This window comes from Euphorbia lathyris, chromosome 1 (genome assembly GCF_963576675.1).
Source record: "Euphorbia lathyris chromosome 1, ddEupLath1.1, whole genome shotgun sequence".
NCBI classification, from domain to species: domain Eukaryota; kingdom Viridiplantae; phylum Streptophyta; class Magnoliopsida; order Malpighiales; family Euphorbiaceae; genus Euphorbia; species Euphorbia lathyris.
In genome coordinates, this window is record NC_088910.1 from 34,012,168 (window position 1) to 34,028,978 (window position 16,811).

A 16,811-nucleotide genomic window follows, 5' to 3' on the forward strand; every position below is an offset into this window, starting at 1 on the left:
AATGGAAAAGTTCTATTTATAGATGTAGCTCGGGCCCTCTTTCTGACCTAATTCGTCTCCTTTTGTAGGTAGGAAGTCGTGGGGCCGATCGTGGAGTCATGGGGGCGAAATTGGGATTTTTGACCAATTCCCGCAGGTCAGCTGGCCTAAAAAGGCCAGTCCGACGAGCGGTTTTGCCCTGCACGCCTCCGCGCGGTTGCTCGATGTCCCATGATGTAACTTTTGCCCAAACTTATCCCTGCGCATGCACCAAAACTCCAAATAGCATTAGTCTCAAGGATAAATTGACCCGCCAATCGCTCATTTTGAGCAAACGCTCCGTTTGGTGCGACTTTTGGCGGATCAATTAGCTATAAAAGATAACGGAATTATAACATACATGCCATTTTGGCCATATTTGCCTAAAATGATTAGAAAACGAGCCTAAACAACGAAAAGTTAATAAAACATTTTCAATTTCTAACTAACTCACACAAAATCGTATAAATGCGAGAATTGCTCGCTTATTCATGAAATAACACTAAAAACCGTCCTAAAACCGTACCCAAAGATAGGGGGTTTTGACCCTATCAATGGTCGCACAAAACATCTGATATACAATATTGGCTTCATTATGAATGTTCTAAGGGCTGAGCATGCAACTCAAATGGAAGTATTGAGAATTGAGCTTAAAGAAGCAAGGGAGGCAAACAGGTATGTGGACAGACATGGCTCTACAACTTGTTCTACGGGACATCATGATGTCCAAACTTGCCCGAAGAAAAGAGGATTCTAAGAAGAATCTCAGCTTGGAATAATTCAGGCAAGGTCAAAAGAAAAGCACATTAATCCGTCATACCAAAGACGTTAGGGAAGTTAGAAGTAGTGGGGTAATGTGGCAAGGTATTGGAAAAAGTCTGAGAGAAAAATAAAGATAGTGAGGTGGCTAATTACCTTAATTTATCCTCACCAAATGCTATAAATAGCACCCCAAGTCTCCATTCCAAATCACTCATTCAACACACACAAACTCTCACAAAGCTCTCTTCCAATTTTAAGTTCTTAGTTTTGTTCTTCCTAATTCCTAGTTTCAATTACATTTTTTAGTTTGTTCTATTTTCAATTCAATTCTTTAGTAGTTATTTTTCAAGTTCTTTCCATTCAATTTATCATTCATAAGTCTAGAGTCATCAATTCATTAGCTAGAATCACATTTCAATTATTTTTTTCTAGCTTTTAGCATAATCTGTCCAGTAATTTTCCAAACTCATTTCAGACCATTTAAAGTCTGGTTTTTGCTTTCAATTCCTTCTAAACATTTGTTCATGACTTCCTGAAGTTAAATTTAGCCTTTCTTTTTGCCCGATTCTGTATCCGAAAACTCAGTTTACAAGCTAATCTTTGCACCTCAAATCTTTTTTATAATTTCTGTTTCCAGCTTTTCATACAATATGTCTCGTTTTCATTTGCACGTTCCGAAGCACCTAATGCTCATTTCTGTCCCAGATTTTTACATGAACTCGTTCTTGACTCCCTGAATTTGATTTTAGCCTTTTACTTTACCCAATTTAATGTTCGTAAGCTCTCATACGGGTCCTCCAAAGTTCGGTCCAAATTTGCCTCTACACTTGCCTACTACAATAAGAAATTTGCTAAATCAATTTCGTCCTTGCCAACCGACCGCGATGCTCATGAATCTCAAGCCGGCATCAAATTTAATACTTCGCCGAGATAGCTAATTGCAGCTCCGAATTTGTCCTTGAATTTCATTTTTTTTAGCTATTGCATTTCAATTCATATGTATTGATTTGTGTTTCTCAATTCAATGGATTTAACTCTATGTTAATATAGAATACTTTCAATTGTAATCGTTTTCATTATTTACTTTGAACCTATGTGTTCCAACTTACATCTATATCAATAAATACCCATTTTGCCAAATCCCGTGTCAATCTCGCATTTTAATTTTCTTTATTTACCTGTCTTTTACTTATTCGCATTAGCTTAAATAAAATTAATTATCTAGCAACATTTTTATAACGGCGCTAGAGATCCAAGATGTACTTTTTCAATTCTTGCGTCTCTCGTCAATCGCTTTGTTTAGATTTTAAGTTTTGGCATGCAAATTCCATAAACTTAACCCATTTTAATTGAGAAATAATTTCTCAGGCGCGCACACACACATCCTAACAACACATGACACAATTAAAAATTAGCATTATTCGCAAAATATCGCTAACATGTATCATGATATCTTTTATAAACCTAAATTTAAACTTTTCTTATAGCATGATGTTCATCTTTTTATTCCTATCCAATAAAATTCATGTTTTATTTTATAACCATCACAAGACAGAGTTGAAATCAATATACTTCTCATAAATTATTAAATTTCTATCAAAATTTAGGATTAAACACCAAATATCAATCATTTTTACAAAGTTTTAAACAACTTTCACTTACTTCCACAGGGGTAAAAGTAGATGAAAGTCAAATGTAACTACTTGTAAATTTGTTCAAATCTTTAGGTGTTATTTTATGAAACCTTTGATTTAAATTTTTAAAATAGTTTCAAGCACTTTTACAAAACTTTGATTTTCAATTACTTTCACATGAGGTGAATGTGAGTGAAAGTTGATAAAAATGGATTGAAAGTCATATATAACGAAATGTAAACTGACTTAAACTCGAGTATTATTTTACGAAACCTTTGATTTGATTAAAAAAATTTCATTATAGTTGCATGGATATCTTTTACAAGGCTTTCCACTTTCATAAAATTTGACCTTTTGTAAGACATGCATTCACGCTGCCTTTGGACGCATATATCACACAAACAACCAGTGTTATCAGAATCTTATGGTACGACATTCGTATTTTATGATTCGATTCAATTCTATTTTGAGCCGAATCTATAAAGTGAATCTAAATTATAACAGAATCAGTTGGGATCGGTGGTGAATCAAGAAAATCATTCGAGTCGGTTGATTCCACCCGGTTCAGGAAATATGCTAAATAATCGTGACAATAACTACTGCAGAATGCTACCCTTCTGTAGGATAGTTTCCAAACTGAAGCATATATCATGAAAGTTAAGCAATTTTATCACCGCATGTCAAATTGGTGCTCCCTAATTCCATCTAGAACCATATATATCTCACCACTTTGTGTATGCAAGCTATCTCCTGCAATAAATTCGTGCATAAACCCATCCAACTGAATCAAGCTATAACCAATATTCTTCTTCACTATCCTATTCCCACTCATCAGTCTCCTAATCTTAATTACATCTTCCCATCTCTCTGCATTGGCATAAACATTAGCCAAGATTGAATACACACCACCATCTTCAGGCTTTAACTTCATCACTTCCTTTGCTGCTTTCTCAGCCATTTCAACATTCCCATGTATCCTACAACCTCCAAGCAAACCACTCCACACAAACATATCACCACCATTAGGCAACTTCTTTATCATCTCCACTGCTTCCTTGATCAACCCAGCCCGCCCTAGCAAATCAGCCATGCATCCGTAGTGTTTGAGCTCTCGAGGGACGTTGTAGAACGATTCCATCTCATCAAAGAGCTTCCTGGCTTCATCTACTAAACCCCCATGGCTGCATCCAACTAAAACTCCTAAAAAGCTTACACCGTCAGGTTTGATTCCTACCTCTGTCATTCTGGAGAAGTAATTTAGTAATAACTTGCCATCACCATGCATTGCAATGCCAATTAGAATTGCATTCCATGTAATCAAATTTCTATCAGAGCTCAATTCAAAGATCTCTAGAGCAGTGCCAATGTACCCACACTTGGCGTAAAAATCAACCAACCCAGTTGTCAGAAAAGAATCCATTTTTATCATGTTCTTTTCAATGTAATTGTGGATTTGTTTTCCTCTTTCTAATTCACCTAGCTGTGCACAAGCAGAAAGAGCAGACACCAAAGCAAAATTATCAGGTTTGACCTCTAAATCCATCATATGATTGAACAATTCAATTGCTTCCCTGCAATAGCCTCCATGGGCATACCCAGCAATAAGAGTACCCCAAGACACAGAATCTCGCACAGGCATTTGATCAAACAGCTCCCGTGCTTGTACAACATCACCAGCTTTAACAAACCCATCAATTAACGCATTGTAAGAAACCACATCCGTGTCAGGACTTTCCTCAAACACCTGATAGGCATCTTGCAAACAATCGGATACTGAATACAAACGGATCAGAGAATTACAAACATATAAATCGGAAACAAACCCAAATCGAAAAGCTAGAGAATGAAGAGAACGGGCTAGTGGAAGACTGCGAAGGTGTCCGCAGGCTTTCAGGGCAAAAGGGAAGGAATGAAAATCGGGAAGTAAAGAGAAGCGGAGCATATGCACAAAAAAACGAAGAGCCGGTAAAGGAGAGGAATGGAGAGTGTGGATTCTGATGAGAAGATTGTAGCAAAAAACAGATGGGCTGAGGATTGAATTGAAAACAGAGACCGCATAGTGAAGCAGAGACGAGGACGAATTAGGTGTGGTTTTCGTGGTCAGAGTGTAGAGGATAGTAGTCAAAAGTTGAGAAGAAGAAGAAGAGTGATGATGGAGGAAGCCGCCGGTGAGGGATTGGGCATGGATTTGGTGAAGTTGATTGATGGTTTTGCATTGTCTGATCAGAGAATTTATTGAGATTGAAAGATAATGTGTTTGTAAGTGTAAACGATTGGCGATTCGCATAGCTACTGGTATCTCATCCTCTGGAACCTTGAAGAAGAGGATGATGAAATACCGGGAGGAAAAAAAAACCGTGAGCGGCAGGATTCGAACCTGCGCGGGCAGAGCCCACATGATTTCTAGTCATGCCCGATAACCACTCCGGCACGTCCACCTTTTTGCTATCAATCGGAAAAGCGGATTGACTACGCATGAAAGTGGCTTCCATAAAATTTCTAAAAGCTACTGGCATCTCATCATCTGCAACCTTGAAGCAGAGGATGATCAAGTACGGGGAGAAATTAAAAAAAAACGTGAACGGCAGGATTCGAACCTGCGCGGGCAGAGCCCACATGATTTCTAGTCATGCCCGATAACCACTCCGGCACGTCCACCTTTTTGCTATGAACCGGAACGGTAAAAAAGACTAGGCATGAAGCTGCCTTCCATGAAATTGGGTGATATTGGAGGTGGTGAAGCCGGCCCCGGCGATATAATTCCACGAAATAAATTACCTGACCTTTCCACTACTTGACTACTCATTTCAATCGGATAAAATACTAGTTTGTGGTACCTGTAACCTGTTCAAATTAATTACAAGATTAGGGTAGATATTATATATTTTACATTTTAGGATAGTAAATAGAGATTTCTGTTGTGTGGTAAATTAGAGATAAGTTACATAATAGTTATAATTGATAAATTATTTATATTTTAAAACAAATTTATCTAAAAAGATAAATTTCATATTTGGTTTTTCTTTTAAATATTTTTTTATAAATAAATAATTTAAAATTTGATAGAAATAAAAATAAAATTATTATATTCTAATACGTTAGGACTAAAAAATAAACAATTTTTTTGATAAATTTAAATAAAAGTAAAAATATGATTTTTGATATAATTTTCTCTAAATATTTATTCTTTAAGTTAAAAGCGGACTGGATTCTCACGACAGTTGTGTTTGGAAGTTTTCTCCAAACGACAATTTCAATGTTTGAACCTTTTATAATTTGTACGGTCTGGATTCTCACAACATTTGTGTTTGGAAATCTTATGCAAACGACGATTCTGATGTTTGAACCTTTTATGATCTGCTTATCCAAAATAATGAACTTTTTATTTGGTGTAATTTCATTTGAAAATAGTTTATTCCCTCGTATCGTTCGTTTGTTGGTGTGCCTTCTTAGATTTCCTTCCTACCGTTGATATTTTTCAGAAACGAGATTTCAATTTAGCTTCTCGTTATGAGTTGTGTTTTAATGTTCTAGAGACTATTGACCCTATTTTGATAGTTTGTCCTTTTTAGCATAAGCTATTGGAGTTAAAGATATGTTTGGAGTACCGTAGCAATCAATTTATAAGATTTGGCTAAATTTGTAACAATTTCTGAATTTAGGATAGTTAAAGGAGATTTTCAAGAGTTTGACTCTTGTAATGGTGCATTTGTGACTTAGAGTCCTAGACAACATACTTAATGTAAGTTGTTCATGGCTCAGGACTTAGAGTCGCAAACATACACTGTCTAAGATCTAAAGTGTGTTTGGTACGAGGGATAAATGGGGTGAGATAGAGATAAATAATACAAAAGGTTTCTTTATACCATGTTTGTCTTAAAAATAAGGTAAGGATACGAGTCTTATCCCTCAAATCTTAAACCCAAAGGGGTGGTACAAGAGGGTGAGATAAGCTCTTACGATTTTAATATGATGAAAAATTCCATTTTATCTCTCAAATCAATGTTATGTAACTTAAGTATGAATAAAATAGTAGAATGTATTTATCCAACATACCAAATATAGAATAATAATTCTCAACTGTCTTATTTTTATCCATATCATAATATGTTATCCTTATCCATATCCCAACTTTTATTCTTATTTTTATCTGTCACACTATAGAAAAACCTCCTAGAAAAAATCTTGCTATTAAATCCCACTTGTTTCCATGAATTTTATGTGATGCTAGAAGTCTCCCATCTTCTTCTTTTGTAAATGGTTTTTCGTTTATTATAGGGTCTAGTTGATTAAACCGTCTCAATCTGCAACTCTTCCCTATTTAAGAAAAAAAAATTAATTGCAGCAATCTAAGCCATATCTGATCATTAGAGCTTTGAATAACGATCAAATGTTGGACAGACTCACAACTAAGTAGGTCATGATGTACTAGTAAGAGCTCACTCTTTTTTATTTTATCTATAAATACTGGATGGTGATTTAATTGTTTATGCTGAACTGAACTTACTTATTATGAATTTAAGTCAAAAAGAACATGGCCTAAGACTCTAAATTCCAGACAATCATTTTTTAATCCAAGAAAGACTGTTTGGGACTTATAGTCCCGAAAAACTTAAATTAATTATGTTGTCCAGGACTCTAAGTCCCAAGCGCACCATTGCGGGAGCCACCTCCATTGCAATAACTGAGGCTTATAGTCAAGTTCAGTGTAAGCCACCTCCATTGCACTTTGGAGAGGTCCTAGTGTAAAGTCTATTTTTACTGACCCAGGGTCACACTAGTTCCTGGTAGAACTGCTGGGTTCCGGTTTAGACCCGGATCATTCCGATTTGTTGAAGGTTTAAACCCGGGTAGTTCCGATTTGTTGAGGGTTCAACAAACTGGAGAGTTCGGACCGGATGTCTGGCCGGTTTTTGGTTCAACCGGTCGAATTGGCCAGTCCGGTCCGAGTCTGATAACATTGCTAATACTTATCAAATCAATAATATCAGTGCAAATTATGGTTGTAATGTGAATTGTGGTCATAGAGGATTGGAATTCAAATATTTATATCTTTAAAATTTGAATCACTTTAATTTGACATTTTCTTTTTGTAATTACATTTTTATAAAGTTTAATTTTTAATTTTCAAAATTTGCATAAATTTTATGTTGTATGCTACTCAACTTGTGGAACTATTTTTAAAATTTTAGATTAAAGTAAATTATTTAAAACTTATAAAATTATATATATTAATTTATTTTTTATTTTAACTAGTTAGTATGTGTTAAAACCGAAAACCGAATCGAACCGACTGAAATAATCAATTCGGTTTACTAATATTATTTGGTTAGGTTTGACTCATTTTAGGTGTTATTCGGTTTTCGGTTATTTTGGTTCGGTTCGGTTTTCAGATCGAACCGACCAATGAACACCTCTAGATGAAAGGGAATGAAATTCATATGTAAGAACCTACTTTTTTTTTATTTTTTTTTAAAAGACATATGAACCTACTTAAATTCAAGAATTATTTCATAAAACCTTTGATTTAATTTTTTTTAGAATAGTTTCATGAATAAAATTTACAAGGCTTTCAACGGGTCAGTCACTTTCATAAAATTTGACCTTTAGCCGGACAGACATTGTTCTCTTCATGCTCCCTTCTATACTGCTTTAAGTGAATGTCTTTCTTCTAATTCCGTATGGAACATATAAATCCATGACATTATTGAACAATTCAATTGCTTTCCTATAATAGCCTCCATGGGCATACCCAGCAATAAGACCACCCCAAGACACAGAATCTCTTACAGGCATTTGATCAAACAGTTCCCGTGTTTGTAAGAAACCACACCCGTACCAGGAATTTCCTCAAACACCGAATTAGGGTGTTCAAAAACCGAACCGAACCAAAATAACCGACCGAACTGATTAATTTCGGCTTTTTTTGGTTCGGTTTTCGGTATATTAGGTTCGGTTTCGATTTTAAATATTTAAACAGTAATATCGATTAGTTTGGTTTTTATGATAAAATAACCGAACTAACCAAACCAATCAAAATAGAGATCAATTAGATTTATAATTTAGATATAGACTTTATATTTTCCTCCGACCATCCAAAGAACGTAACTATTTATAAATTTTTTTTGTCAATGTTAAGTCTAATACATTAATATTGTTCTACTAAGAAAAATACATTAATATTGTTCAAACGTTGCACTAATACTGATCAAATCAATAACATTAGTGCAAATTATGGTTGTAATGCGAATTGTGATCGTAAAAGATTGGAATTCAACTATTTATATCTTTAAAATTTGAATCACTTTGATTTGCCGTCTTTTTTTTTTTTTTTTTGTAATTACATTTTAATAAAGTTTAATTTTTAATTTTCAAACTTTACATAAATTTTATGTTGTATGCTATTCAACTTGTGTAACTATTTTAAAATTTTAGATTAAACTAAATTAATTAAAACTTATAAAATTATAAATATTAATTTATTTTTTATTTTAACTAATTAGTATGTGTTAAAACCGAAAACCGAAAACCGAACCGAACCAACCGAAATAATTGATTCAGTTCAGTTCGGTTTACTAATATTATTCGGTTAGATTCGATTCTCATTTTAGATGTTATTCGGTTTTCGGTTATTTCGGTTCAGTTCGGTTTTCAGACCGAACCGACCGATTAACACCCCGACACCTGATAGACATCTTTCAAACAATCGGATCAAAGAATTACTAACGTACAAATCCGAAGCAAACCCAAAATCTAAAAGCTAGAGAATGAAGAGAACGGGCCAGCTGAAGACCGCGAAGGTGTCCGCAAGGAATGAAAATCAAGAAGCACACAGAAGCAAAGCATTTGCAGAAAGAAATGAAGACAGATGGGTTGTGATAGAATTCAAAATTGAGACTGCATATACGAGGACGGGGAGAAAAACAAAACGTGAACGGCAGGATTCGAACCTGCGCGGGCAGAGCCCACATGATTTCTAGTCATGCCCGATAACCACTCCGGCACGTCCACCTTTTTGCTATCAACCGGAACGGTAAAAAAGACTACGCAGGAAACTGCTTTCAATGAAATTGGGTGATATAGAGAGAATCTGATTCTGTAAAATGAAATCAACAACCAAACAAATTAAATTCTGTTTATTGAATTTAAAGGGAAGGATATCATATCCATTAAATGGATATCATCTGAAAACAGAAAAATATTAAACAACACCGAAACCCAAACAAGATTCAGGCAGAGATAGAGAAATGAGCTTGAATTTTCTGAACAATTAACTGGAGTACAAAATTCCTTTGAACTCCATAATCCTCAAGTGTAATCCCATCCAGTGGATCACCAACAAATGACCAATGAATCTTACAGCCATCATCTCCACCGTCCGATTCAACTACTTTAAAAGTGGCAACATATGATTTGACTCCCATGTTATTATCCAACATCTCATAGCTCAGACACCGTTCATCGTCATTAGTCATCACCAATCTCTCCGATGACCAGCTCACGGTCTTCCCTTCGCCGTCGGCCATGAATTCTCGTGTTTCGGTATTAGTAGTGCTCCGGCGGACGAGGCCAGGCTTCCCTTCTTCACCTTCCACTTTAGTGCACTTATCGATATAGGGAAAATATTTCTGTAAATTGCAGAAGTCGGCGAGAAGAGACCATACTTGCTCCGCTGTTACTCCCTTCACCTCCGCCGTCTCCTCGCTTTCCCATTTCGAATCTGCCATTGTTGATCTGGTTTTGGTTCAGTGTGGTATGTAGTTAGTTATATATTAAATTAGGCATCCAAGCATCCTTTCTTTGACTTTTCCACATTTCATATGTTGTATATTATATTTCATGTTAATAAACACATAAAATTACTATCTACAAATTCTATATAAATAAAACTCCACCGGTTTTAGTGACATTTAATTATACTTGGTATATCTATTAAAATAGTAAATTCATATTTGTCATTATTACAAATCTTGTCGCTAACCCCATAATATCACAAATCTTGTCATTTTTTCTTTTCTTTCTCTCTTTGTCTCTCTCTTCTTACTTCGTCTCTCTGTTCTTACGCGGATCGATGGTTTTTTTATCTTCATATTTCTTTTTCGTCTCTTTATTTCTTTGTTCTTGTGCGAATTGAATGTACCGTTCTTCAACGTTCTTCTGCGTTTATCATATGTTTATTGTCAATTTCAATGGCAAATGGCGGAAAGAAAATATCTATTGTATTTATCCTGTTTCATTTTCATCTCTTTCCAGAAATGGATTTGCAGAACGAGTTTGCTTCACATTTTATGAAGTAAAATCATCATCCGAAGTAGTATTTTCTCTAGAAAATAACTTCACATAATGATTTTGCTTCACATTTTGTGAAGCCTGCAAAGAAAAACCATCATTTTCTAACTTGTATTTCTCTTCGCAGACTTCGCAGTTTCGCTTTCTGCGAAACATTTCTTTCTTTATTTTCCTAAAATGACTTCATTTTTTGTGAAGGTTGAATACAAAGGCATCAAATTTAAGTATCCGTTTAGTTTGAATACAAAGGCATTAATTATAGTGAGAGGTGATCGAGATGTGATGATGATGTCGAATACAAATGCATCAATCACAATGAGGGGTAATTGAGATGTGATGAAGATGTTGAATACAAAGGCATCAAATTCAAGTATACGTTTAGCTTGAATACAAATGCATCAATCACAGTAGGGGGCGATTGGGATGTGATGAAGACCAAATGTTCTAGTTCTTTTTACTTGTGAACTTCTTACCAAATATTCTGGAAGCACATTTCCTCCCAAATGTTCTAGAAGCACACTTCCTCCATTGCTGGGGTTTAGGGTTTATGGTTTGAATTATTGTTGCAATCTTGTTGTAAAATTTGATATTGTTATGTCTTTTATGTCATTTTGTTAATTATGGTGTTTACTTCAGTATTTTCCCAAAACTGCAAAGTTTGCGAAGATAAATACTACTTCAGTACATGAATTTGCTTCGCAGTTTGCGGAAACTAAGAAGAAAAACTCATTCTGCAAAGTAGTATTTACCTTCGCAAACTTCGCGGTTTGCGAAACTGCGAAGTAAAATCATATGCAAGAAGTATTATCCAAGAAAAAGCGTACAAAGTACTAAAAAACGGAGTGCAAAATTCACAAGAAGAAAGATTTTACGTATATAGTTCACAAACTAAGAAAGAAACGAAATGAGAATTAAGGAAGAGTAAGAAAGTTATAAGTTGTTATATATATATATATATATATATATATATATATATATATATATATATATATATATATATATATATTAAGGACATTTTGGAAAAATCATAAATAAATAGTCTAGATATGTAATGGTCTGGGTAATTGATCTAAATATGTAAATGAGCCTCCCATTTGACCCAATTTTGCAATTTTCCCGAAAATTTTAGATAAAGAGCCAAAAAGAGGAAATTTACAAAACTAACCCAATGGAAAGACTCATTTATATTTTTAAACTCATTTCAGCACATGCTACCAACCTAGACACCTACAATAGATGTGTTTCAAAAATATATAACTAACACCGCAAAATGAGATTCATTGTCTCTTCTTATCTCATTTCATTTAAGTTTCATCTCCAACATCACTTTCAAGAATCAATATAAGTTTTGATTGATTTCTTGTTAATTTCCAACATCATATAAGTTTTGATTGATTTCCAATATCATATAAGTTTTTCCAAAATCATATTTATATTTCAGACAATATAATGTGCATTTCATACTTACAATTTGCATTTAAGTAAAAACAGTTTTTGTTTCATAAAACATACCAACTTTGCAATTCACTAGAAGGCTTCACAGTTGTGGCACTTCTTTGTGCTTCTCCTAATTCTTTCCAATCCTTTCTTCCTCTTGGCAATAACGAATTCTGCTTACTCAAAGTAGATTTGGCCCTGAAAATGCTGAAATCACCTTTCCTAGCTTCCCCAATATTAATTATAATAGTTGAATCAAATCCTCCAAAACTACGTTTCGAAGATTCTTCCTTCCATCCTTAGTTTTAGAATCTCTATTTATGATCGAAAAACTCGCCTCTAGTGAAATTTGCCTACAAAAATTCCTATGAGGTCTCTTTGTTTCTTTCATTTTGTATTGTCTGCTTGCACCCCCTCTTCCTTTTTCTGCCACTTTCATGTTTCCTTCTTCTTGTTCTGGTTCTTCTCCTTCTTCTTCTTCATCTTCCTCGTGCAGTATTTCATGGATATCTACAAAATGGTTGTTCTGAAGAGAAGTTGGTTTTGCTCTATTTTCCATTGTTTGTTTTGATGTTTCCGAAATTGTTCATGATATGCATTGTGTTGAAGTCTCTATATTTATATTTCAGTGCCAGAATCGACATTGCCACAATTCTGCTTCTTTCTCTGATACATCTTCAGTTTGTAAACACATAGAATGTTTCTATGGCATAGAAACTAGCAGATAAAACATTATGTTGCCACTCATCTTGATTTGCATAATCAATCCTCTTCTAGGATGGTACACTTTACAAGTTCCATCTTGAATTAAAATGGCTAACCCCTTTTCTTACAACTGTCTTATGCTTAATAAATTATTTTTAAGCTCAGGAACATAGTAAACATCAGATAATACTTGGGTTAAGTCATTGATTTGTACCCTTATGCTTCCTTTTGCCACCACCGCCATTTTTGTATCATTGCCAAGCTTTACTGTTCAATTGAAGTCTTCTAAATTTGAGAACCATTCTATGTTCCAAGTCATATGATTATTGCAACCCGAATCAAGAAACCAGATCTCTCCAGTCCTTGTGTCACACCCGACCCTAAACGACCTCAATCGGCATCGGGCGTGAAATAGAAAGATCATAATCAATACTTAAGAGTCTCCAAATTATCCAACGGCATTATATTACAATTGAACTACCAAAGTTCTAACCATAATTCTCACAATAAGTAGCCAACTTCCAAACCTCGCCTAAACGGTCGGTAACTTCCTCTATATCCTGTACTTTCTCACCTAAAAACATTTAAACATTTAAAAACGTGAGACAAAAATCTCAGTAAGAAACTATCAGCTATAAAAACCAACTTTACTTAACATAGTTGTATATATACATTTATAAAGGGATTTAATCAAAACCTTTTATAATGCATCTTATCAAAACAAATAAACGTTTCATCAAACCAATTCATAATCAAATAAATGTTTTATCAAACCAACTTGTAATCAAATAAATGTTTTATCAAACCAAATCGTAAAACCTTACATCAAAATCAATCATAACCGAAAACATAATCCAAATGAACTTAAAACATTGTATCCATCATCGAGTTTCTCCCCGTAAGTATCAATCCATAACCACATATATAGTCGAGACGTCTCTTAACATTGCCTATCCCATATGGTCTTACCCGAAACTTCTTTGCCATACCCAATAGGTCTTTCACACTGTGTACACAGGCCATGTCCCTCACTGAACATGGTCTTCAAATATAAAACCATCGATCCGGATAACTTTCGATGGATATAAAATCATAAAATCATAACGTGCTCAAATTTCCTTTCACAATCAAATTCCAAACTATTTCATAACCATAAATCATTTGGCTTCAATTAGCCCTTTTGTATCATAAAAATCATATTTGGACTTCAATCCAAAATAATAACAACAATAACCGCAACAGATTTCTCAATCCAAAAACAATTCGTAAGAAATCATCAAATTCATTTTGTTCAATATAGATATATATTGTAAATCCAAAAAAAAATATAGATATATATTGAAACCAAAAACATATATGTATATATGTAAATCAACCAAATTAAGCCGTAAATCAACATAATCAAGTAAAATCTGAAATTCACATAGAAGCATAATCAATAGCTTCATTTGAACCGTAATTTCACAATAAAAAGCAAAATCATGAAAAACCCCAATTTTACAAAATTCATCCATAACCCTAAAATATCAATTTCTGAAACTCTTTGATTGTATATATATCTATATACATAAAACTCAAAATATATAGTTGATAGTTACTTACCTTGGCTACTAATTGTAGAAAATACACTCGATCGGTAAGCCGCTAAATTCTGTTTTAAGACGTTTCCCCGCCAAACACTGCCGAAACTCAAAAACTCTTCGGTTAGGACTTAGATCTATGCATAAGGATGCTATGTTTGAAATTTCGAGTGATTCGGACGGTCGAATCTCCGTAAATCAAAGAAACGGTGGAGAAACGGTTCAGGAACAATAAAAATGACGAAGAAAACGAAAAAGGAAAGAAACAGAGAAAAGAAAACAAAAAAAACAAGATGATACTCATCTTCTCCACCTCTTCGCCAGATATATATATCCAAATATGGTGAATATCCAGTTTGATCCTTCATCTTTATATAATCTTTTAAAAATTATTCTAAATTTTTAATTTACACCTAAAATCATCGAATTAACTCCAAACTTTTCCTATAGCGCCGAATAAAAATTACACATCTAATAATTATCATATATATTACTATCAAGGTATAAATTTTAAAAATTTAGACACGGACGTGACACATTGCTTGCTGAACTTCAACATAAGCTCTTCTTCCTCTTCCACGTCCTCCTCTGAACATGTTTCGACCCCTTCCTCTACCCGATCTAATATCATGAGCCACTTTTAACACTCGTTCCTCTTCTTGGTAGCCTTGCATCCTTTGTTCGTGAACGGGAAGACTTATGTGCACTTCATCAATGCTTAAGGTACTTCAATCATTTGACTCCTCTATTGAGCAAACAACATAGTTAAATTTAGGTGTTAATGATCTAAGCACCTTACTAACCAATGTACTTTGCTCTATGGTCTCATCGTTTGACTTCATCTTGGTCACCATTGTCAATATTCTTCCTAAGAAGTTATCTATCTTCCCCCTTTGTTTGATGGCAAACAATTCAAATTCTCTTCTCAATGCTTGAAGTTGTGCCCTTTTCACCTTCGTGGACCCTTGATACTTTTGTTTCATCGAGTCCCAAATTGCTTTTGATGTCCTTTTGTCAAGTATTGCTTCCAGAATTTCCTTATTTCAATGCTCTGATACCAATTGTTAGTTACAGAAGCTTCAACAACAAAGAATATAGCTGAAAGGGATAATCTTATTCAATAGCAAATAGGGGCTATAAATAGCCTTACAGAAAACGGAGAAATAACAAACCCACTAAAAACGTGGAACATATATTTGAAAAGAAACAAATTCTATCTTTCCAACAGAATAGCACTCCCTGTAGACTAGGACTTTATTAACAAACAAAACACAACACACAAAGATACTGTCAACTGAAACTAAATAACCAACATCCTCTACTTAGTGATCAACTTATTATCCCCCTCAACTTAACAAATATAACATTTGGTGCCCCTCTACATTATATTAATTAGCTCCCTCAACTCATCTTGTGCATCCTATTAGCCCATTGCCAAATATAACACTTCGTGTCCTTTAGGTGTTTATGTATGTTTCAAAACAATGAAGGAAAGTTGCACACCAGGATATAGAAGATGTATTGGAATGGACGCAAAATGTGTGTTGAGAGATGTACTCACTGCCATATTGGCACAAAATGGACCAAATGTATTACAATTTTTATATCATAATCCGAAGAACATATTAAATAAATTATTTCCATACTTGATATAAAACAAAGTGTTAGTAATATATACATGAACAAATATCTTCAAAAAGCATTGCATTTAAGTGAAGCTACATTCTTTGAGCTAAAGATTATTTGAAGATATTTTTAAATATTTTTAAAACGTTATAATTTTTATTCACCTCCCTCTAATAAGTATCTAGTCATATTAAACCAACACTTTATTCCTAAACGTTTAGCCTTCTCGTGTTACCAATAAAATAACATACATAGAATTCTTAATTTATATTCCATAGTTATAAGCAATGTTATAAAACTCGTACCGGATCGGCTGGTTTCACCGATCGAATTAGAAACCGGTTAGGAGTTCAATCCGAGCTGGTCTGATTTGTTGAATCTTCAACAAACCGGATTGGGAACTAGTGCAACCCCAGTTTTTTGGTCATTTGTTAAAAAAATTATTAAATTAGAAAGCCAAAAATAAATAAACAAAATGAAAAAGGGCAAACGTAGGCTGGTCTAAGGGACCTCATTTCGGTCCGGCGTTCGCATAATCCTGTGGTGTTTTGACTGCACCTTTGCGCGTAAGAGAGTCTATCCCCTAGTAATTGGCTAAGTAAATATCATTTACTTATAAACTAGTAGGAATTCTTATTTCTTTTCTAGATGGGATGGAGAAGTTTAATTTCATTTTATCCTCTTCAAAACTATTTCAAGTGGTTTACTTTGAATATCAATTTCCCATTCATCATTTTCCGTTTTGAGTTTATAATATTCC

General features: G+C 34.2%; 1 protein-coding gene and 3 non-coding genes across 4 annotated transcripts; all 4 read right to left on the reverse strand.

Moving 5' to 3' along the window:
• Nucleotides 1-2,679: 2,679 nt before the first annotated feature.
• LOC136227437 (pentatricopeptide repeat-containing protein At5g61800) lies at nucleotides 2,680-5,204 on the reverse strand. Its single transcript, XM_066016102.1, has one exon. It carries the CDS (start codon nucleotides 4,810-4,812, stop codon nucleotides 3,085-3,087), a length of 1,728 nt encoding a protein of 575 aa, XP_065872174.1. The 5' UTR covers nucleotides 4,813-5,204; the 3' UTR covers nucleotides 2,680-3,084.
• Nucleotides 4,771-4,852, reverse strand: TRNAS-AGA (transfer RNA serine (anticodon AGA)). Its single transcript has one exon. It is a non-coding gene; the product is annotated as a tRNA-Ser (tRNA).
• TRNAS-AGA (transfer RNA serine (anticodon AGA)) lies at nucleotides 4,991-5,072 on the reverse strand. Its single transcript has one exon. It is a non-coding gene; the product is annotated as a tRNA-Ser (tRNA).
• A 4,139-nt stretch (nucleotides 5,205-9,343) lies between the features above and the next one.
• Nucleotides 9,344-9,425, reverse strand: TRNAS-AGA (transfer RNA serine (anticodon AGA)). Its single transcript has one exon. It is a non-coding gene; the product is annotated as a tRNA-Ser (tRNA).
• Nucleotides 9,426-16,811: the final 7,386 nt, after the last annotated feature.

Excerpts from the sequence above, each read along its gene's own strand:
- LOC136227437 (XM_066016102.1), bottom strand. The coding sequence starts at position 4,812 with ATGTGGGCTCTGCCCGCGCAGGTTCGAATCCTGCCGCTCACGGTTTTT.